This window comes from Mycteria americana, chromosome 13, assembly GCF_035582795.1.
Source record: "Mycteria americana isolate JAX WOST 10 ecotype Jacksonville Zoo and Gardens chromosome 13, USCA_MyAme_1.0, whole genome shotgun sequence".
Lineage (NCBI taxonomy): Eukaryota > Metazoa > Chordata > Aves > Ciconiiformes > Ciconiidae > Mycteria > Mycteria americana.
The window spans coordinates 11717851-11739037 of record NC_134377.1 but is presented as its reverse complement, the minus strand read 5'-3'; the positions used below and the strand labels follow the sequence as shown (position 1 = coordinate 11739037).

At 44.7% G+C, this 21187-nt stretch overlaps 2 protein-coding genes across 12 annotated transcripts in view; both read left to right on the top strand.

Annotated features, from left to right (window-relative positions):
* The window catches only part of MPHOSPH9 (M-phase phosphoprotein 9), a 34716-nt gene extending 31034 nt beyond the window's left edge, over positions 1 to 3682 (top strand). For all 7 annotated transcript variants that reach the window (XM_075516045.1, XM_075516047.1, XM_075516049.1 and 4 more), the window contains one exon: positions 557 to 3682. In XM_075516045.1, coding sequence (XP_075372160.1) covers positions 557 to 658 — 102 coding nt within the window. In that variant the 3' untranslated portion in view covers positions 659 to 3682. The remainder of the gene's footprint in view (positions 1 to 556) is intronic.
* A 714-nt stretch (positions 3683 to 4396) lies between these two features.
* PITPNM2 (phosphatidylinositol transfer protein membrane associated 2) overlaps positions 4397 to 21187 on the top strand; it is a 142149-nt gene continuing 125358 nt past the window's right edge. For all 5 annotated transcript variants that reach the window (XM_075516314.1, XM_075516313.1, XM_075516311.1 and 2 more), the window contains exon 1: positions 4397 to 4568. The gene's annotated coding sequence lies outside the window, so the exon portion shown is untranslated. The remainder of the gene's footprint in view (positions 4569 to 21187) is intronic.

The following is a 21187-nucleotide window of genomic DNA, read 5'->3' as shown; positions in this document are numbered from 1 at the left end:
GGAATACAGGGGAGTGCCTTCTTTGGAAAGGTCTGCAGACTCTTTTAATAAAAACAAGTGTCTCAAAGTTGTGTTTTATAGGTCTCTGCAAAGCCTACAACTTCAGCATTTCCTAAATTGTAGTCCCAGGGCTTGTTATCAATTTGAAAGTAAAAGTGCATTCCAGTAGATCAGTACTGCTGCTCACTATAGTGGTCAGCTGTTTCTTAAATGTGTCTCCGTAATTATCAGCCTGTCCTGATTCTTGTCAAGTTTATCTCATGGAGTTTCTAAGTCATGTGGGGAAAAAAACCCAAAATATCTGAAACAGTTTTAAAGTAAAGCCAACAACCCACAAACACACACACATACATAAAAATAATAGGAAAAGTTTGTAGGTCTGGCTCTAGTTTTTGGGTGCTAACAGAATGCTAGTAATGTGTCAAAAAGGATACCAGTTGAATATAGGAATAATAATAGCTTCTTCATTTTAGAAGGATCATTTTGTGGTATGTTATTAAATCTCTTTCTTTCTTTCTTTCTTTCTTTCTTTCTTTTCTTTAACTGTTTCTTTTAGGAAGCCCTAGAAGATCGCTTGGAAAGGATTAATAGAGATTTGGGGTCCATACGCATGACTCTGAAAAGATTTCATGTTTTACGTACCTCTGCAAATCTTTGACAATTCTCTCTTGAATGCAAATATGTTTGGTTTTTTTCTTTTGCACTAATATGTAATTATGCACCCAGTAAATGCAAATTGTTTTGTATTTTTATAAGCCCACAATAGTAGTTTTACAACCATGTTACCCTTTACAAACAGCAATATTTTGTACTTCAAACAGCCACCTATATTTTAAACATATTTTTGTTACACTTGAGAAAGCAATGTTTATCCTGTATTGTAATATTTTTAGAAATATTAATTATTTTTAAATAGTGATATTCAATTTATAATAAGAATAAGAAACTAAAAGGCAGCTTGTTTTCAGAAAATGATAGTGTTATCATTTTGCACTTCGTTTTCCTCACCATTTTATAAATATTTATGGTATGATGTAAATATTAGCCAAGAGGAGATTTTGAACTTTAATACAAAAAAGCAACATGGATTACCTGTGTTAAAGATAACTACTGTTATATGGTAAATCCTTTTAATTTAGACCTTATAACATGGATATTTTTTCATTGTGACAGAACTGTGAGCAATACTTTCACTATGGCTGGCTGGCTGCAAATTGGTATGTGTTTTGCTAGTTTGGTTGCCGCTGGCTGTGTTAAGAAAATATTGCTCCAAATTATTCCATGTGTCTCCCAACAGTCGCAGTGAGTAGTGTTGTGAATCCTGGTACTTGCGGCATCAAGAGACTGACAGCAGCCATGCTGTGTCCCAGGGAGCAGCTCAACTCCACCTGATGCTCCAGGACTGTAACTACTTAACCAAAGTTACTGTTTTAATATGCCAGACTGGGTTTTGTGCCATGCCAGTGTTCTGATCACGTACATTTCCAAATCAAATCCAAGCTGTATTTGTAAACATACATGCATTTTTCTTGGTGAAAAATATGTATTTGCTAGTTGGCATATTGCTGAATTACTGTCCAACATTGATATCTTAGTTTGTATTTTAATATTAAATAAATGTTTAATTAGATTCTTTCCTCCTGCCCAAGAACAATAATAGGTTCTGGGATATTACATCAGCGATAATGTAGGTTTTAATCATATTGTGTGTTTCAAATTCTGTCCTTGTTCAAGATGTTTAGCCACCAATGATGTGATTATAAGGCCAGAATAGCTGTCATAAAGGAAGCTTGTGAAGGTCTGATTCTAAAATTAGAGTGCTGTGTTTTAAGATATTTGATGAAGAACTGTTCTACCCATGCACAGTCTTCTTGAAAAATTGTATTTATGCAGCCACTTCTGCCCTGCGGCTTCTTTTAATACAAGATCAGAGTTGGGGAGAAGTCAAGGGTATTAGTTACTCATTTTCCCCTTTACTCTAAAATGTAGAAATTTCGGCTTGAATGCTTGGAGATAACTTGCTCGAATATCTATTCATGTTCCTGGAAGTATGTAGAATTTTGATGGTATTCCATATTCTTACTTGTAATTTTTACTCAGAAGGGGTTGAGGGAGGAAAAAAGAATCTTGACTTCCTTGTGCAGCTCTACTATTTAGCTGAATAATTTTTCCCACCATTTTAAGTTATTAACAGGTATGATTTAAAAGTGTCTTTCAAAAGTAACGTTCAGCCAGCAGGATTTTTCCAAGGAATCCATCACAGGAAAATTTCATGAGTCCACTAATGGTCTTGTTTTCTTTCATCAGCACTACAGCAAAAACAAACAGAATTTTCCTGACAGACATTAGAAACAAGTAGGTAAATCAGTTCAGCTATTTCACTGCCTTTCCTTATAAGTTCCCTTTATCTCCACTACATTCTTTCCAGGGCTATTCATATTCATGTACTCTTTTTTTTTTTTTTTTATTACATCCAGAAAACTGAATTGTGAGGCAGAATTTATTTTTTAATCAAAAGTCCTCCTCCATCCGTTGGAGCTCTTTAGGCTATTTCTGTTCTATTATAACACTGAAGGGGGGGGGGGGGGAAGTAAGTGTTGCCTTTAGTAAACTTCTAGGACAACCTTTTCAAATAACTGTCTGGCTTCAGGTGACCTGTTCAGTATGGTGCCTTCGGCCTGATTCTTCAGAGGGGCTGAGAATCTGCAGTTCCAGATTAGATCAGTGGGAGGCCTGAATGCTCAGTGCTTCTGAAAATCAGACCCGAAGCATCCAAAAGTGGGGCACACGAAGTGCGTGTTTACTGTGGAAAATGTGATGGCACTTGCTGTGCACATTGCTGGACGCTGTTTTTTGGTGGTTTTTTTTTTTTTAAATCCCATTTAAAATTCTTCCCCTTAACATGAGCAAATTGCTTTGTTCCATATTTGGGGACAGATGAGGACTTCTAGAAGAGCAGAAGCTTATGCTTCCTCTGAGGAGGACTTTAATCATCTTCCTCTTGTGTTCTTCCAGCTGACACCTCTCAGCTACGTAGGCATTTATTGCCTTTCCAGATCTACTAGGTTTTGCTAGGAGCCCCAGGCTTTGTTCTGTTAAAACTGCTCTTGCAAGACACTCCCATGCATAGTTTTCTCTATGATAATAAACATTATGACTCCTTCAACTCTGAGATTTAACCTTTGGAAAATAAAATTTCTATTTGTCCACATCTCTAAAAAGCAAATTAAAAAAAAGTATCTCTGTACCATTGATAGCTTTAGGTATAACCTGCCTTACACTGGGAGCGTTGTCTCTAAAAGGAGCTGTAATGCAGACTAGAACTTGCTGTGGCAATGCAGGTAGCATTTACAAAACAAACTTGTTCGGGAGGCAGGATGGCCCTGGCTTTGTGGGAGTAGCACACAGGAGCACGGGTACCCTCCCACTGAGAGCAGAAATAGGAGCAGGTCTTGGTGAGGTGCCAGGGAGTCCTTGATGAGGACAAAGAGCTTCAAGCTGGCATCGGCTGTGCAGCTCTCTTGAAGCTGGTGCATTTGGAATTGTCCAGGACTTAACAAGGGGCTGGTTGCTGGTAGTATTTTGCATTTGCAGAGTGGAACAGAAGCGGTGAGGTGATGCACCCTTAAAAAAAAAACATGCAGCAAATTGACGACTGTTTAAAACGGTACAGCAAGTTTTGTTGCTTTTTTTTCCTGAGGTTTCTGAATAAATGGTTGCTAAACCTTTAGTGATTTTTTTTCCCAGTCTTTGCAGAGAGTGAAGTTATAGGAGTAACCAGCACTGCTCCAGTCTGCAAAAAGTCTGGTGCCAGGGGCAGGGTTAGAGCAGAGACGGGGCTGGGGCTTCACCCCTCACCGTGGAAGCCTGGCTCCGTAACCGTTACTTATCCTTCCTGCCGGCACCCGCTAAAGGGACCAAGCAGGAGCAGGAACCCAGCGCAGGGCGGCGTGTGGAGGAAGGCGGCAAGAGCGCCCGCGGCGAGCCGGAGCGCCCGCGCGGGTGCCGGCCGGGGAGAGGCACCCAGACCGCTGCTGAACGCGCCCGGGGGCCCCGCGGCTTCGCCCGCGGCCCGGCAGAGCGGGGCGCCCCGCGGGCGGCGGTCACGGGCCCCGGCGGCGCTCCCCGCCGCGGCCGGCAGGCGGCGCCCCCCTCCCGCCCGCCCGCCGTACGGGAGCGCCGGCCGGGCGCGGGGAAGGAAGTGGCGGCTCCCCGCGGCGGTGGGCACGGCTCGGTCGGGGGAATAAAGCTGTCCGGCCGGCGGCTGCCGCGGCAGGGCAGGGGCAGTGCCGGCGCCGGGGCTTCTTCGCCTTCCCCGCTCCCCCACCCCCCCCGCAGCGCGGAGCTGCGGCGGCCCGCCCGCCTCGCTTCCCCCCGCCTCCGCCGTCCCCGCGCCGCGGCAGAGCCGGCGGGCGAGGAGCTGCCTGCGCCCGGCCCACCCTCGCCGGGGATTATGCCAGCGGAGCGCGGGCATGTCGGCAGGCAGCGACTCGTAGGCAACGGCAGCCGCCGAGCCGCGGCGGCATCAGCAGCAGCGGGAGCCGCGGCCGCTGCGCCGGGAGCAGCCGGTGCGTGGTGGGGGGACGCGCGGGGGGCGGTGAGGGAGCCTCGCCGGGCGGGGGGCGGCGGGGCGGGCCCCTGCACCTGGCGGCCCCCCGGGCCGGCCCGGCCGTGCCTCAGCGGGGGCGGGAACCGCCGCGGGCCCGAGGGGAGGGCGAGGGGGGAAGGCCGGGCCCGCGGGGCGGCTCCAGCCTCTCCTGAGGGGCCGGGGCGACTCGGTGGGCCCCTGCCCGGGGCCTCGGCGGGCGGCGGAGGAGGAATGGCCCCTGCGGGCCGCGGCGCCGGCGGGTGCCCGGCCGGTACCTCCGGGCGCTCCCGCGGCCTGAGCGGGGTCGGGCTGTCTCGTCCCCGCCCGCGGCCGGCGGGATGCGTCGGCGGTCAAAAGTTTCCCGAATAGAGGAGTAAATGACAGGGAGGGACAGGTCTGCTGCGCCGCGGGGTCTCCGGGCGCTGCAGCCATAGCAGCACGCTGCCTCGGCGCCTCGTTATTGCACACAAAATAACGAAGGATTCATAGCCTTGCTCTAACGTACCCCGCTGGTGTACTAGCGAGGCTGGGTTGTGGTACACCCCTCCACCCCCCGTTATTCCTTTCTCTCTGCGCTGGCGGGTTGCAGGCAGCGAACGCCTTTCTGCTCTGCCCTCAGTCGTGGTCTGAGTGTCGGCGTTTGACAGCCGGGGACGGGCACGGGCACCCTCCGCACCGGGCGTTTCATAATGGCAGGGGGAGCGTTTTCGGTAGGTCGTGGCTGGACGCGCAGGAAGCTGTGCTGGATGTCGGGGAACCGCGCCGGCAACCTTTCAAGCGCCATACGTGTGAGGCCAGAGCGGACCCTGCCCGCGGGAGAGCCCTCGTCCTGGCCGCAGCCCTCCTTGTCCTCCTTCCTCGGTTACTGCATCTCTCGGGCTTGAATTTCAACGAATTCGGCTTTAGCAGAGGCACCGGGTGGAGGCTTGTCGTGTGGTGGGGAAGGCGGTGGCCCGCGAGCCCCTTGGACGAGGCCTGGCTGTGAGGAGGGGGTGAAGGCGCTGCCTGGGGACGGCCTTCCCGCCTGTGGTAGAAGAGGGGTGAGACCTGCAGCGGCCTCACAGAAATGCCTTTGACTAATTACAGCTGAGGAAGAACCTCGTGGGCTTCCAAGGCTCGAGACCCCCGCTGTGGTCAGTGAACTGCTGGGTAGCCGACTGGAGATCGGCCAGGCTCCTGAGGCGATGCCTCCCCTCGGGAGGGCAGGAGGAAGAGATTTTCCCTTTAGAAAGAGCAGAACGCCCATTCCTTAGCTGGATGATGGGCTGCAAGAGGGGATCCTCTCTGCTGGGCCTGGCGGTCCCTTCTCCTGGCCTCCCCATCCCCTGACGGAAGGGGCCCTGCCTGGTGCTCCCAAACAACCCTGGGCTCCATCCGGGAGTATGCTGCTGCCCCACGGCAGCAGGCTACAGCATGAGCAACTTCAGCTTTTTGTCCAGCTGCGGGAGGGTTAAGTCACTCCCTTCACCTCCTCCCCAGCCCCTCCACTGAAGGAGTAGAAGCGCAGAGGAGTGCACTGAGGTGCTCAGCCTGGGGCTGGAGCATCTTTAGAGTCAGGAATGGGGAACCCCTGAGTAATGCCCTGTTCAGTCAGACACACAATTAAATCCTGTCACATCTTATGTTAAAATGCCATGACTGAGGCAAAGCTTATTTAAATCACTTACTTAAGCAAAAAAAAAAGTTTCTTCCTGTGTTAGTACCTGCTCTAAAGTGAGAGCTTCCATCTTCTATGTGCTCTGTGTGTGTGGAAGCAGCTAAGTGGGTGATACGATGCCAAAAAATGTCTTCAGTCTTTGAAGACATAATCTGCATGTGCTCAGCTCTGTACATGACAGCAGTTCAACAGGGCAGTGGTAATAGATTACTCTTTACGGACATCAGGACTTAAATAGGAGGTGGTTTGATTGCGTGTTGAAATATCTATGGCCTGTAGGACTCCTTATCATCCTATTGCATACTAATTCTCTCTCTGTGCCCACATCATTTTGCTTGCGCTGTATTTTTATCGTGTAGTTTATTTTTGTCATGACTGTGTTGTGCTCCCGAGTAACACAAGAAGACTGACTGCGTTACAGAGTTCAGCGCTGGCTTCTGAGTGATTTTTTCCACTGTTGAATAGGAGACTGCTGTTTGTAGGGCAGCCTTTTTCCCAGCCTTTGGCAGACCTCATGCCTGCAATGGTCAATAGATCGCTGTATAGCTGGTTATTCTGACAGGTAACCAGCTCGTTGCCTTGGCCCCGGGCTACTTGGTAATTGAAATGCCTCTTCGGGATATACAAAATAAAGAATGGCCAAGCATGAAAGCACAGTTGCAGACTTGTAGTGGCTTGCTGTTTTTCACAGGAATGCTGCTTCATGGTCCTTGCAATGTATATTTGGATTGTGGCAGCATCTCTGAGAGGGAAAGAGAAACGAGGAAGCGAGGGCTGGAAATGCAGCTTGTTGTGCTTCTTGGTTTTGATAGAGCAGACTTCTGGTAGGCTGCTAGGTTTCATTAATCATATTTACGTTTCTCTCACTAACTTTTAATTAAAAGCATGGTTGATACCACTTTAATGAATGTACGGATGTTAGCCATCTTCATGCATAAAAATGCTTTTTAATTCCCTTACTATTCCCTTTATGGCCCTTAGATGCTTTTGTTACCATTTAAACAGCATACAGTAGCAGCTGTTTATCTTCTTAATATAACTTTTTCTTGCATCTGTGTTCAGGAAACAGTAATGGTTTGAGTAAACAATTCCCTGGTATCCTTTAACAATATTTTTTTTAGTAACTTGGCAGAAAGGGTCATAAGTGATGTCTAAATAGTGAATTTCAAGGCTCTTGCTGACAGTAGCCTTTAACCTAATGCAACTCTGTTAAAATTGTTCATTGTTCCTCATGCTTACCTGAGGTGGTGAGGAAAGTAAGAAGCCCTCAATGTATGACTTTGATTCTGATGAGCTTAACAAGGATCCTTCCTTAAAATGATAACTTTTTATTAAAATATCCTTTCTATTTTGGTTTGCTTCTGATGGTGTATTTCAATGCGTTTGTCGCTTGTTGTGCATCTAACAGCCCAAGCATTTATTGTGATTTACCATCTGGCATGTGGGAGTTTTATCTAACTTCTCATTTTAGTTGACAGCAACCAGTTTGGAAAGACCTTGTCCTGATTTTTTTTTTTTTAAATAGAAGTTCTCAAAACTTGCAACTGACAGTGGTGCTAAGGAGTTTTGAATTTAAATAAATAATCTCTTTTTAGTCACAATTTGTTACTGCTTCTGCAAGTTGGCCAAATAGAGAAGCAGCACATCCTTCAAGCAAGCTAATTTAAAGAAGGTTCCTCCAATTAGTCCAGAACAGCATTAATCTCCCCCTGCATTGGAATAAAAATCTTGTCATTCAATTGCTGTCTTGGCAGCCTGACTGGAAGGCTTCAGAAAATAGCAAGTGAAAGCTGATGCTTATTCCTGAGTGTAGTTTGACTCATGCCATTCATGCATATTCACAGTAATGTCCTGTTCTAGGACCAGCACGATCCATTGAGAAACATTTTTTTCACATGATGTTTTTCTTTTAGGCTTCCTCTTATTCGAAAGACATGCCTCATTTCGAGGAGAGAGGAGGAACAGACATCAATGTCTTTCTTCTCTTTATTTTTATTTTCTTAGAAGGAAAAAGCAACACCTAAAAACCATGGTTTTCTTAATAGCCAATTTCTCTAAATGGTGAAGATGCCTTCTAATTTAATTTTAAAGCTGGCTGACACAGGGTGTAATGCAATTAATATTTCTGTTTATCTCCCCAAATTAGTAAGATATGTCTAAATTTAATTTTGAGCCTGAAAGCATCTTATAAACAAAAATGTTCTGTAGTATCCAGTGTGAATGGAAATGGAGTAATTAATGTGGGGGGAGGGAATAAATAAAATGCTTTATTTTTAACTTTGTTTCCTGGGTGTTGGAGGAAATCCAAATGCCACAACATTGTACTGGGGCAGAGGAGTCAGAGTGTGAACTCACCCACGAACTGAAAGGGAACGTGGCTTCTCTAATCGTAACGTCCATGCCAAGAGTAATTTTAAGTGAACAAAGTAATGAATGATGTTTAAATGTTCTTAATGTAAGAAGAACAAAACAATTTAGCATGGGGCTAACTCCGATCCTATCACTTCAGGGTGTTTTAATCAGCACGATGCTAAATCAATACGGAGAGCGCCTGAAGTCATATTTATGCATTTCCCATAGGCAAGGGGTTTTGCAGGTGTGACTGTTTCAATGGTATTTTTTTAATTAAAAAAAAAAAAAAAATCCCTAGAAGTTCACAGCAAAATGCTTCAGTAAATCCCACTGGGGAACTTAGATACCTTTTTCCCTGCTGGGGTTTCTTTCTTTTTGAAGGGTAGCTGTGGGATCCAGGGGACCTCCTGAGATATGGCAGTATCTGGAGACAGAGCTGCTTCCCACTCCTGCAACCCTTCCTGAGTGTGCTTGACACAGGGTCAAGCTTCAGAGGGGAGAAGAAATAAGAAGGTGCTTAGGCAAGTGGAGATAAATAGTTACTGAGCATATGTGGTACAGGGAGCTGCATGATTTGCCATGAAAGAGCAGGAAGAAATCTAATAAGCATAGGGCTAAAACCTGCCCTGGAGAGCTTGGGCACATCTGAGGAGATCCCAGCAAGGAGGTGCTGGCTTTGCAATGAAAGACCACCCAGGAGGAGAAATTTAGTGCCTCTTACTGAGAGGGAAAACAGCGTCTCCTGCGTGTGGGCTTCCCTATGCAAGGGATGGTAACAAGGATACAGCTATCTTGGGTTTGGTGGTTAACGCAGCCCGGGTCCATGAATGGTATGGAAAGCTGCAGAGAAGCCCTGGCAGGGTGCTCTCGAGTTCAGGAGTGAAGGTGTCAGGGGTCGTTGCTCCTGCGTCCTCCTGGCCGCTGCCTGGCGGGAGGGCACATACCGGTGCTCTGACTCTGCAGCCGCAGTGCCACGGAGGGCAGGAACGGAAAGCAGACGCCTCAGCTGATTAAGAAGTGTGCTGGGCAGAATGCGGCTGGCTGGGTAGGAGCGTGGGCACCCTGAGCAGCGGCTGGGTCTTCCAACAACCCTTCACAGCAAAGGCTGATCTTTGGCTTCTCCTTACCAAGCTAGTGCTTAAGGACTCCAAATCAGAATTTTCTTCTGGCTTTTAAACAGCGTCCTGAAAAATCTTGCTCAGACAGATTTGAAGAGGTACAACATCCCAAAATCTGCGTCCTTGTGGACCTCAAGGTTTTTTCCACAAAAAAGCCCACCCTGAGTGCCGAGTATCTTGGCTAGTGAGGGCTGCGCACAGCTTTTACAGTCTCGACTGGGTTGTGTTTGGACAGCTGAGGTTGGTGAGTGCTGTGACATTGTAAGCAGGAACCTTAAAAGTCTCCTCTGCAGGAAAGCAGTTGAGCTTAGGTAAGTTGGAGAGACTCCCTTGCCATGATGGGGGAGAATGATTTACCGTTCATCCTTTCTGTTCCTTTAAACAGCTTAGTCTCCTGTCAGAGACCAGATACAGGGATTTCTACTTGGTTTTGTTTAAGTTGGGGGGTTTGGCTTGGTTTTTTTTTTTCCCCCCCAACAATTCTTATAGTCTGGTTGGGGGAGCAGAGGTCCAGACGATCCAGTAATGAAACAAGAGGTAGTTTGCACCTAGCTGGAAAGGCACATCTGATCATTGCAGTGTAACTAGGAGGACTTGGGAAAGATAATAGTGAATGAACAGCTGAAAGTTTCATAATTCGTCATTGCAGCAGCAATTCTTGTAATGGACGAGGAAGTTAATTCTGATTTGTTTGGATTGCTGGCACTTACATAACGGTTGCTCAGCTTCGGGACACTAATTCAAGCATATTAGCTGACTTAACCCACAGGGCAATGACCTGAGAAGGCGTTTCTCTTTAACGGCACAATAACTAATTGGGAGAGTGGGAGTGTGTAATCATATCAGCACGTTGAGCGCTTCGGCATATCTTGGCGCTTTAGGGGCGAGGCCGCGTTATCTCCAGCGCCAAAGAAGTTTGATATTTGCATGACTCTTAACTCTGGATGTGTAGTGGGGCCTTAATTCCATTATGTGCTTTAAAAGGTTATGGAAGGATTTCAGGTTTTTATAGTACACCCATGGTAAACTGCAGTTCAGCTTCTGCTGTGTCTTGTATGGATTACTTGTAAGGAGTCTGGTTTGGGACTTAGTGGATCGCTCTGGGGCCTTTTCCAGATGATTTGGGTTGGAGTCAGAATTATCACTCCATAGGGAGCCCTGAAGGGCCGTGGGCATTTCTTAAGAAGTAAAAAAATAATGTGCTGCCATCAGCCACTAGATGTTTGGAATGAACAGCAAAACAGTTTTATGTATGTATTTATACATAATAAATATATACATTTGTAATTATGTTTTATATACATCAGGAGACAATAGGCATAACTTCACTTGTGATTGTAATTTGTTTCAAGATCAATACCATAACTTAATAACCTCCTCCTAAAGGTGGAAACACTGCAGAATCATTTTCTCTATGTGGGTGGCTTACCTATTTTAATGCTACTTTTTTTTTTTTTAAAAGAAGGAAATAGACATTTTATATTTATCATATCAGATGAAATTGAGATCTAAATATTTACATCTTTTTGCTGGATCTGAGGTTGAGCACTAGTTGTAGGCGTTGCCAAGCTGTTTAGTTGTCTCCTTCACTGAGTAGGTTGATTTCTTCAGGGTGGTGGAGAGATGGAGCCTTATATTTCTGTCTGTTATCTTCTAGCCAGCCTGTGCAGCTGGAAATACTTCCCTCTGTGGGCTTGGTGACCTGGCGTTACGTTCAGAGGGTGTTCTAGCCTAAACATGCTGAAAGCTAAACATGTGTTCTCTCCAGCAGAATGCAGAGTTAACTGCAAACTGTGAAACCGGAGGGGGAGTTCAGGATACGAGTATGTAAATAACTCAGAGATATTTTGTGACAAAGAACAGAAGGGGGAGGAAGGCCTCTCGCTTGCTTTTTCTCTGCCATCCTCATCTACCCGGTAGCGCTCTCCGTGGCTGACTTTCAGTGCTCTTTACAAGCAAAGGTGGAGGATCGCTTCTGTTTTAAACAAGGCTAAATCCATAGCAGATGTCTGAAATGTTGCAGGTCACAACTCAGTAGAAGAGACAGTAAAAATCCCAGTGCTTCCTGCCTCTGGTTTTGCTCTGTTTTCCAGTCCAACACTCAATCTTCCTGGGCTGTGCTAGTGAGGTGGCTCATCTTGTAAAGGACCTTGTTTCCAGGTGGGCTGTTATTTTTTGGGCAGGGCTAGCACGCTGCTTTTAGGCTTCTGATCCACCAAAGCAAACTGATGGAGAAGGAGAAAAGCAGGTAGCTTGTTTTGTTTTCCCTCTCTCCCTTGTTTTTAAGCATTGTTTATCCAGACTCTTGGGACCCATTATTTGTCTAACCTGTATCTGGATTATAAGATATTGTTCCAAGTTTTAACTTCAACAGATGATAAAAGTCTTCCAGCTAATATCCTAAAAAATGTGTTTAGCATGGACACCATGTGTCTTTTGTCTGTTTTGGGACTATGGAATAATTTTTAATGTTGTCTTTTGCTTACATTTAATGCCTATAAATAAGCTTTTCAAAAAGGCATGTTTATCTGACACACTACCTCTGTGAGAGGGAAGAGCATATTTGGGCAAGCCTACCTGAAGGATTAACCTTTTTAGTACAGCTTCTGTATATTGCTCTGGCTTCCCAGTTTTAATCTATTATTTTGTTTAGAAGAGCGGGAGATGGTTTGACTTTGCCTTGCTGAGGGTGGGCACTTCGATAGCTCTGCTTGATGCTCTGCTCAGAGAAATAGTTGAATTGGAAATGCAGCATCACTGTGTCAGGGTGTGGGAGGGAAAGACTTGGGATAGTAAAACTTTTGAGAGTTATACAGTCTTATAAACTGATTTCTAACAGCAATAATTATTTATGCGAGGCTGTAAGGAAAACTGCTCTCTACATTTAATACGTGCTTTTCCTTCTGTGCCTGGCCTTCAGTGGACCCATTAGGTCAAGAGCCAGATCTGCTGCATCATGTTTGCAAAAACATCTGGGCTGTCTAGGTGGAGAGAATGTAGGGGAAGGAGCCGCCTTCTGTCCTCCTGTCCTTCTCCACACAATTCCCAGCAGAAAAGGGAGCTTGATACAGAGGGGAGATCTAATTGTCTAATGGAGTATCTGTATTATCAAAGGTAGATATGTTAGTGCACTGTCTTCCCCCCCCTCCTCCCGCTCTCTTGTACATTGTCTGTGTGTCATTTTGCTGACAGAACTTGTGTTTTATTCCTTGTTATCAAAGTAGAACTGAAAAAAGAGGCAAGAATGTTTTTATCTTCAGCATCATTACCAAAAATCCTCAGCTAAACTGTGTTGAGAGACTATTTTTATTCCTGGCTTAAAGGCAGAGTATAATTTGACTTTTAGACCTCCCATTCTTTATAAATCAAATTCATGGCACCAGTAGTTAGGAGAGTCAGCTTCTGATTATAAACAGGTTTGGAGCCACCAAACAAACCCCAGTTTAACAAGTGTTTGAGAACCACCTTTTTAATATTCCTATCAAGTATTCTGCAGAGGTCTCTTGCAGCAAACTTGTAGATCTTGTAGATGTCAGTCTTTCCTGCATATTTTATTTATCTTGATGTTCAACTTTCTAGAAGAATATATGCAGATAAGCTTTTCAAAACTTTGTAAAAAATTATTTTTATGTGGAAACCTGGGATCAGCTAGGCAAGAGTTAACAAAAACTGCTTGTGCTGTGCTGGGGGAGTGCAACATGTTGGTGCTTAGAGCACCTTGCAGAGAGGTGCTTTTTGCTTTTGTTTGGGTTTTCTTGAGGTTAAATCCCTGTTTCTCACCACAGTTTCTTGCTTTATGTAGCCCGGGTGGGTACCTCTGGACCTGTTGAGCGTCAGAGGTTGCAGCCAGGTGAGGCATACCCAGCCTGCCGCAGGTGCGAAGCTCTGCAGGTGGCAGCCGGGGTGAGCTGGGTGAGTCTCTGCCTGCACAGGCTCAGCCAGGGGAAGGCAAAGGAGACTAACTGGTGCTTGTTTAAGCCTTATCCTTGCAGTCTGTATGGCAGCAGCTGGCCTGAACCGCCTGGCTTGGATAACTTGAGCAGTTACTAAAGGCAGTATAAACAGAGGCACACACTATAGAGCCCAGGGGCTTAGCATTGCAGTTATCATAAGGTATTCCATCTGGAGGTGGAAAAAACAGCCCTTACAGGGTTTCTCTATCTTGAGGCTGGCAACGAGTGCAGAGTGAGTGACATATTTCCATTTGACTCATCTGTTGTCAAAATGGTGACACCCTTGAGTCACATTAAAAATGAGACCTTGTAGTTCATTTTGGCTACATTGCAATTGGCACATCATTCTGGTAAGCATGGAGCAGGTGTTTGTCGTTTTTTTGTGTTTCGTCCTCATTAAGAAAATTATTTTTTCCCCTCCCTGAGATGGGATGAAATTGATTAATGCTATTGCTGATGTTCTGGGTTAAAAATAACAGGAGAACCTAATTCAGGTGGAATGCTGGATGTTAGCTGTAAAGGTGTTCAAATAACCTGCTTTACAACTATATAAAGCCCTAAAAATAAAATAAAATAAAAAAAATGGTGCCCAGTAGCCAGATGGTTGGAAAAGAACACCCCACGATCAATGAGGCAATATGTAAATATTTTCGATCATTACCGCAGTCCTGCTGTGTTGACATTGAAATTCAAAGTGCTATTCCATGGGACTCCTCATTGATCAGCAGATGAGCTCTGATAAAACGGAGGATAAAGGCACAATACTGAGCATTATTATGGATTGTGGGTTTCCTTGACAAGGACAGGCTTCCATCACGGTCTACGAATGGATTTCAAACCCTCTTTAAGCATGTTACTGAGACACTGTTTCTTCCGTGGCTGTCAAGTACCGATTAAATGGTGTATTATTTCTTCAGCTGCTTTATTTAAGGTGAAATACTGCATAGCTGACTAATTTTTCTATGCTAATTGCCACATGTCTATGGGAAGGGGCAAGGTGGAAGCTGATGTAGAGTTCTCTGCTTGAAATATACCTAGCTAGAAATGACTGGAAAGTAATATAAATCAAATGGTTGAATTAAAATAAATTTTTGGGAAAAAAAGGTCCTCCTGAAAGCAGGCTGTAGAGACCCTGTCTGGCTGATTCACTTAGAAATCTTCACAGGGGTGATAGCATTCTCATGCATAAAACATGAAGTGCCTTTAGCATACACAGGTGCTGAACCCAGCAAGAGGCTTCCTCCCCCCTCCACTTTTGTGCTCCTAGGAGAAAAATCTTGTAGGTTTTACTTCTCTCAGAGGGGAGTTTGAAACTTGACTCTAAATAGATGCGTACAAGAGCTGCTTTTTAAGATATGAATCCGAAACTGCCTACCTCAAAACAATACCGCGCCAGCGTGGAGCATCTGCTGCTGTTTGCGGTTCCTGGGATCCCACCACGGAGGCAGGAGGTCGTCCTCTGTCTGGGAAGGTGAGGTGTCCTGGAGGACATGGGGAACAGGTTGCCTCTGTCCATGTGTGATGTTAAATGTGAACTCTTCCCACTTTACGTAGACTGATGTGAGGTTCATAAAAATCTTGTAAGGGTGCATATAGAGTGTAGGGTTTGGTTGGGTTTTTTTTCATGTGTTTTTCTTGCAGCCTAATCAGAGCAATGGGTTGTAACACTTCACACCCCAGTCTCCCATTTCATATAAGGGAATAATGACTTTTAAGAGAGGAGGGAGAGGGCTTTGCAAATGAAAAGCTCGTTATAGCTACAGCAAGGTCCAGAGCCCAGCCAGCTTTCTGGAAACATTTTGCTGTTTTCTTTCTCTCCCTTCCCCTTGGGTCTGGCTACTTAGAGTGAGGCCAGGACCCTGTGCTCCTTAGGGAATGTAACCCCAGAGGCACTTTGGAGGGTCCAGACGCTACAAGCATCAGACAGGGGAAAATGGTCTAGGTGCTTTTCTGAGCTGCTTGTATTTTCTAGTTAACTGCTGCATTTATCTTGCTTGTTGATTAATTTCCTGGCACATCTTTGAGCCTATTCCTCTGATTACAGAGTTCTTCAGGATTTTGCATTTATTCCTCTCTGGTTTGTTGCTTTTTAGTTGCTCACTTATATCCCCTTATTGTTTTAAGGTTACTAACTGATACAAGAACAGAAAACACCTTCTCAGGGGATAAAGGACTCTTGTGACTATCCATGGTCTGAAACTGATGCTTCCAAACCACGGCATGCAGCATTTGACCACAGCTGACACTTGTTAGGGCTTAGTATTTATTAATGGAGATTGTGCAAAAGCAGCAGGCTGAGCTAAAACAGCTGTGGTGTTCGCTAGGAACAATTTTGCTAGTTCATTTATCCCTGCACGATAGTGCTGTCAGTGTCTCTGACTTTGCAGAAACAGCATGAGAATCTTGCTTTTTATCGCCTTTGCCCTTGCTCGACAGGACTCTGATCTTGGGTGTGAGGCTAGTGAGTTCTGGTCTGTGGTAGTCACCAAGTGTGTTTGTTCAGGTAACGGCAAAGTGGGAACTCTGCCCGTCCCACCAATATAAAGTGTTTTAGTGGTGGCAGTGATGTTACCTCTTAGGAGGAAGGACTGAAAAGCGGAGCACAACACATCAATTAAGCAGAGAAGCCTTCAGAAGCCGGTAGAAAGCATCTTATAATTAATCGCCCTCCATGGAAAGGTAAATGCCAGTTCTGTTAGTGTAATGTAGTGTTTCAACATCTGTGCTAGAAATGAGCCGCTTGCCACCTGCTGGGTGGCACCTCATCCTCCTTGCAAAATGTATTTGCATGTGAATCTGTCTACTAATACCTGTGGTCTGCTTTCGTGTGCCTTGTGTGATGAACTGGCTTGCTGCTCCAAAGCCAAATGTGGTCCTTGCTGCACGGGTTCGGTTCTGAGCCGCTCCGATGCCCAGAGGCTTGGAGAGATGCTTCCCTGAAAGCCTTTCAAGGAAGGGAGGAAGTTTGTAACGTTCATCATTGCAAATCACCCATAATAAAAATGTTCTGCTAGCCTTTTGGGAACTCTAGCATTAACTCAATGTTTTTATTGGGTTACTTTTTCCTGGTGGTTTGCTTTGGACAAATACGTCCCTTGTTTAATAATGCTGAAGTCTTCCACACTTTACTAGTATAATTTTAAAACAGAAGCAGTTTTAACTGTGTGTTTGATTACCACTTATGACAAAATGTTTCTGAAATGCAGACAGGGTTACTTATTATCAATCTAAAAGAGGCTTAAAACTGACAATTTTTAAGTTTAAATTTTGCATTGGTAATCTGTTCTCGCACCTAAAAATAAGTAAATTAAGAATAGCATCAGTGGGGCCTCTGCAAACTGCAGTGACTTTAAAAAGTGGTGACTTAGGGATACAGTCAAGGTGAATTGTGTATGATTATTCCAGAAAACAAGTTTTATAAATATGTCATAATGTCCTAGACAACATTAATTATCTGTTACTTTCAGTGTTTACTGTGGAGAAAATGCTGGTGTTTGCATTTTCCCAAAGGCCATACTTTCAGTTTCTGTTGTTCAGAAATGTTTTTGCTTTTAATCACTTTTGATTTCAGTACCATTAGCAAGTGTGTAGAGAACTCTGTCTTTCTGTTTGGAATGATTGTTTCAGACTTGCTGTTGCTGAAAATAAGAAATTTTGTCATCCTTCCCCAATCTACAAAAAAGGAAAAAAAAAAACCCAAAACAAAAAAGAATAAAGCAGGTAGGAAGATTGATTTTCTTAAATTGAGGAGGTTTTGTGTCTGCTCTTCCAGGTTCGCATAGCTACCCAGTGAGGCTTTCAAGATTGCCCTCACAGTGGGTCAACTGAACACTGAAACGCTGAAACTGTGGGTCCAGGCCCCTGCTAATTCTGAGAACGGTGCTCTGCTCTGCAAAACAAGTGAAACGGAGCAGGGCTCTGGGCCAACTCCACTTTAAAAAATTTATTTACTTAAGTGGAGGTTATGGTGGATACTCCTTTTGGGAGGATGTTATCTAGCATATCCAGCATCTATAGAAACTTGTCTAGCTTGTGAAAACAAATGTAGAATTGACAAATCCCAATGTGCTTGATGAGAAGTGAGTTATTGTATAACATTTAGAAAGTGATAAGACTCCATCAGACTAGATATATATTGGGTTAAAAAAACTATGTAGATAAAATTAATCCTTTTTAAAAAGAAAGGTAATGTGAGGATTCTTGTTTACTTGCAGATCAGTGTGGTACAATGGGTAAAAGGACTAATGAGACCCTTGTTTTCTTGGAAAAGCGTGTAGAAGTTCAAATGCAAAGCAAGATTAAAATGTTACATTTAAATATATTTCCATCACACAGATTTGAATAGGTGATTTAAAGAGAAAATCCTTTGGGCTTTAAATCATTGCATTGTGTTTAACAGTAGGGGAAGAAACACTTTAAATTTCCCTTTATGAAAAAAATTTTTACTTAAAGGATTCCTTAAGTATTTAGTGGGTTAATTCTGCCCCAAAGCGCACACACAATTCTTGACACAGGTTTATATCTATCAAATCATCAGATATTTTTCTTCAGTTGATTTCAAGGTGTAATTTTAAAAGTAGTAATGATTGTCACTGTTAATTTTGTTGTAAGCCTGCAGAGTCCATTTTATTTATGATCTGGTCTTGACTGTGTTATTATTGGGACCAAGGGTGATAGTCAATAAAAGAAAACTAAGATTCAGCTTTGTAGTACATTGCAATCACATTTGGGTGACACCAAGGAATGGCTTCTAGTGAGTACGTAAGACAACTGCGTCTATGTACATGTGTTACAAACACTGAATTGTAGCTCACCCTGGATAGTTGGATCGGGTTGGCTGTTCATACTTGGTGCTTTCAACTCTCAAAGTGCCTGGCAAAGCTAAGCGAATGCTGAAATACCCCTGTGTGGCAGGAGCGTTTCCTCTGTGCTGCGCACATGAGGACGCAGGTGCGTGGTGGCTGCTTTGAGACCACAGTGGAAAGCTGTACGTGAGCCAGACCTAGCACATGGGAATCCCTTGTCTTTAAAACTCAGATCAGAATCCTCAACCTCGGGTCTACAGACTAGACCTGTAGTTTCCAGCCCAGACAGATCCCCATCTAATAGTTGCATTGCAGAAGGTTTTGAGATGGGTTAAACATCTTGATGCCCAACTCTCAACTTTTTTTTTTTTTTTTTTTTTTTTTTTAAGCCAGCCCGGGAAAGCAGAAGTGGCATTTGGGCTCCATGCAACTGGCTCAGCTGTGAATCAGCAAATGACGTTAATAAGCATTTGTGGACTAAATATATTTTTAAGCTGTCTAGGCTGCTTGCTCTTGGCGAGATCTCTGAGATTAATGGTCCTGAAATGTTACTCACGTTTGCTCTTTCTCTGGGATGAATCTGACCTGTGCAAGCACTATTATTTTTTTTAAATTGCTGTGCAAGAAGGTACAAGAGTAAAGAGCGGTTACTTTTTTCTTAATTGTTGGTAACACAGAAATCTGTCTGTTAACTGAAGCAGGGTATCGCAGCTAAAGGTATCAATGGTTTTTCCAAGCATTTCAGGTTCTTTGGTGCAGGGAGCAGAGTATATTGGTGTTTGGTTTTTTTTGTTTTTTTTTTTTTTTGTAAGTCTTTGGTTGTGGGTGCTGGTCTTAAGGCTTGGATCCAGGTCCCAATCGAGGAGATGCCTTTTTTGTGTGGATGTGGATCCAGATTTGCATGTTCTGGTGCAAAACGCAGCTCCTGCTGCACGGAAGTACAACTGTGCCCTTGCTGACCCAAAGGGGAAAGGAATATTTCTGCTGCCGGGGAGTTCAGCGAGTTAAGGGCAGCTTTAATCTGAGTGGGTGGTTTTCAGGAGTGTGTGGGAGCTGCTGAGGCCCCGTCCTCCCCGCACGCGTAGCCAAGCTATCTTCTGATCTCTGTCGACTTCCTGAAGCTATGCTGGCTGCCCGTGGGTCACTTGTCACAGAAACGGCTGCAAATACTGCAGCCTTCCCTTCTCCGTCCGCCTTGTTAGACCTCACGCGGCCTTGCTCTTTTCTGGCTGTTGCTTGGAGGACAGCGGGGGCAGACAAACCAAGGATAAGCCAAGAAATTAAAGACCTAAAGGAACTTGAATGTACATGGGGAGATTGAAGAAGAGAGGGGAGTGATGGCTGGGAGGGGGGAGCACGTGTGTGTGCCCTAAAGTGCTAGCCAGATGCTTTAAAAGCAGCATTAAAATCAGTTTCCAGTGGTTGGAGGTAATGATGAGACTCTGCCTGAAGGAAACCACATAAGCTGCTTGGCAGGTAACCGTTACAAGTTCCTTCTGGCCCTCAGTTCTCCTGACAAAAATCAGCCTTGGGGGAAAGCAGGTAGCTGATGGCTGGAAAATGAGGTGTAAATGGGCTGCCTGGGGTTGACGTTTCCTGAGCTGTGTAGGAAGGGAGCTGGATCCATCCTGGGCACTGCCGGTTCACCACCTAGTCTTTGCCATCCTCTGGGCCTGGCTGCACCACCCTCTGCGGCAGCCATGGGATGTGCCTTCTCCTCACTCCTCCTCCAGGTGTGGAAGGACGTGGGGGGGTTTATAAAGGCAGCTCCAGCTCTGTTTCCACCCTTGAATGTGGGATCGTACCCGGTCTGCGGGGAGCTATCTGGAAGAACGCTGTGATGTGATGTTTTTTGTCTGTGATGATGTCCCCTTTGTGGAAATCGTTCAACACCCTATTTAAAAGGGAAATGCTTTAGGGGGAAGTCATGGTATTGTACAGAGAGAGCACATGAGAGTGGTCAGTGCAATGTGCGTTTGTGTGTTTTTTCTTTTCTTTTTCTTTTTTTTTTTTTTTTAAATTTCCATGAGTTAGAGATGACGATGACTCATGGCTTGGAACGCACTTTAAATCCCTAAGGTGCTCATTGCCGCCTACTATCACGTATTGAATTTCTGACATACCGGAGGGATGTCTGCAGAGAAACTCTGATGTGCAATTATAAAATGTTGTAGCTTTATGTTGTTTGCATAGGAGCCATTAGCATGGTATAACTGTGAAAATAATGCAGCCTTATTCTTGCTGTTGATTTCCCATGGGCATGGCAGTTAAGCAACTGTGTTTTATCTTTCTCTAGGATGTTGACACATGTGGACCAACAGTGACATCCTTTTTCAGCAATGTTGTCTTCACTCCCTTCTGCATTCAGAAGCATCTAGAGAGATTTTTTGCAGAAGGTAGGTTCTGGCATTTCAGCTGGATGGCTGTTCTTTTTCTTCAATATTAGAAAAAAAACATTTAGATGGTACTAGGGAGAATGGTAATGCGTCTGACGGATACTAGTTCGCTGCTGGTGAGAGAGGGGATTAACCTTAGCTTGGGTTCCACTTGAATAGATACTTAGGGGAAATGCGATAAAATAGAGTCTGAAAGAATGGCTGTATGAGTTGCCTTTGAGAAGGACTTGGCAGTCACAGGACATAGTTGGCTTAAATGGCATAGACATGTGTATTAGTAATAAACCTCTTTTTGAAGAAAACTCATGCTCCCCGTCG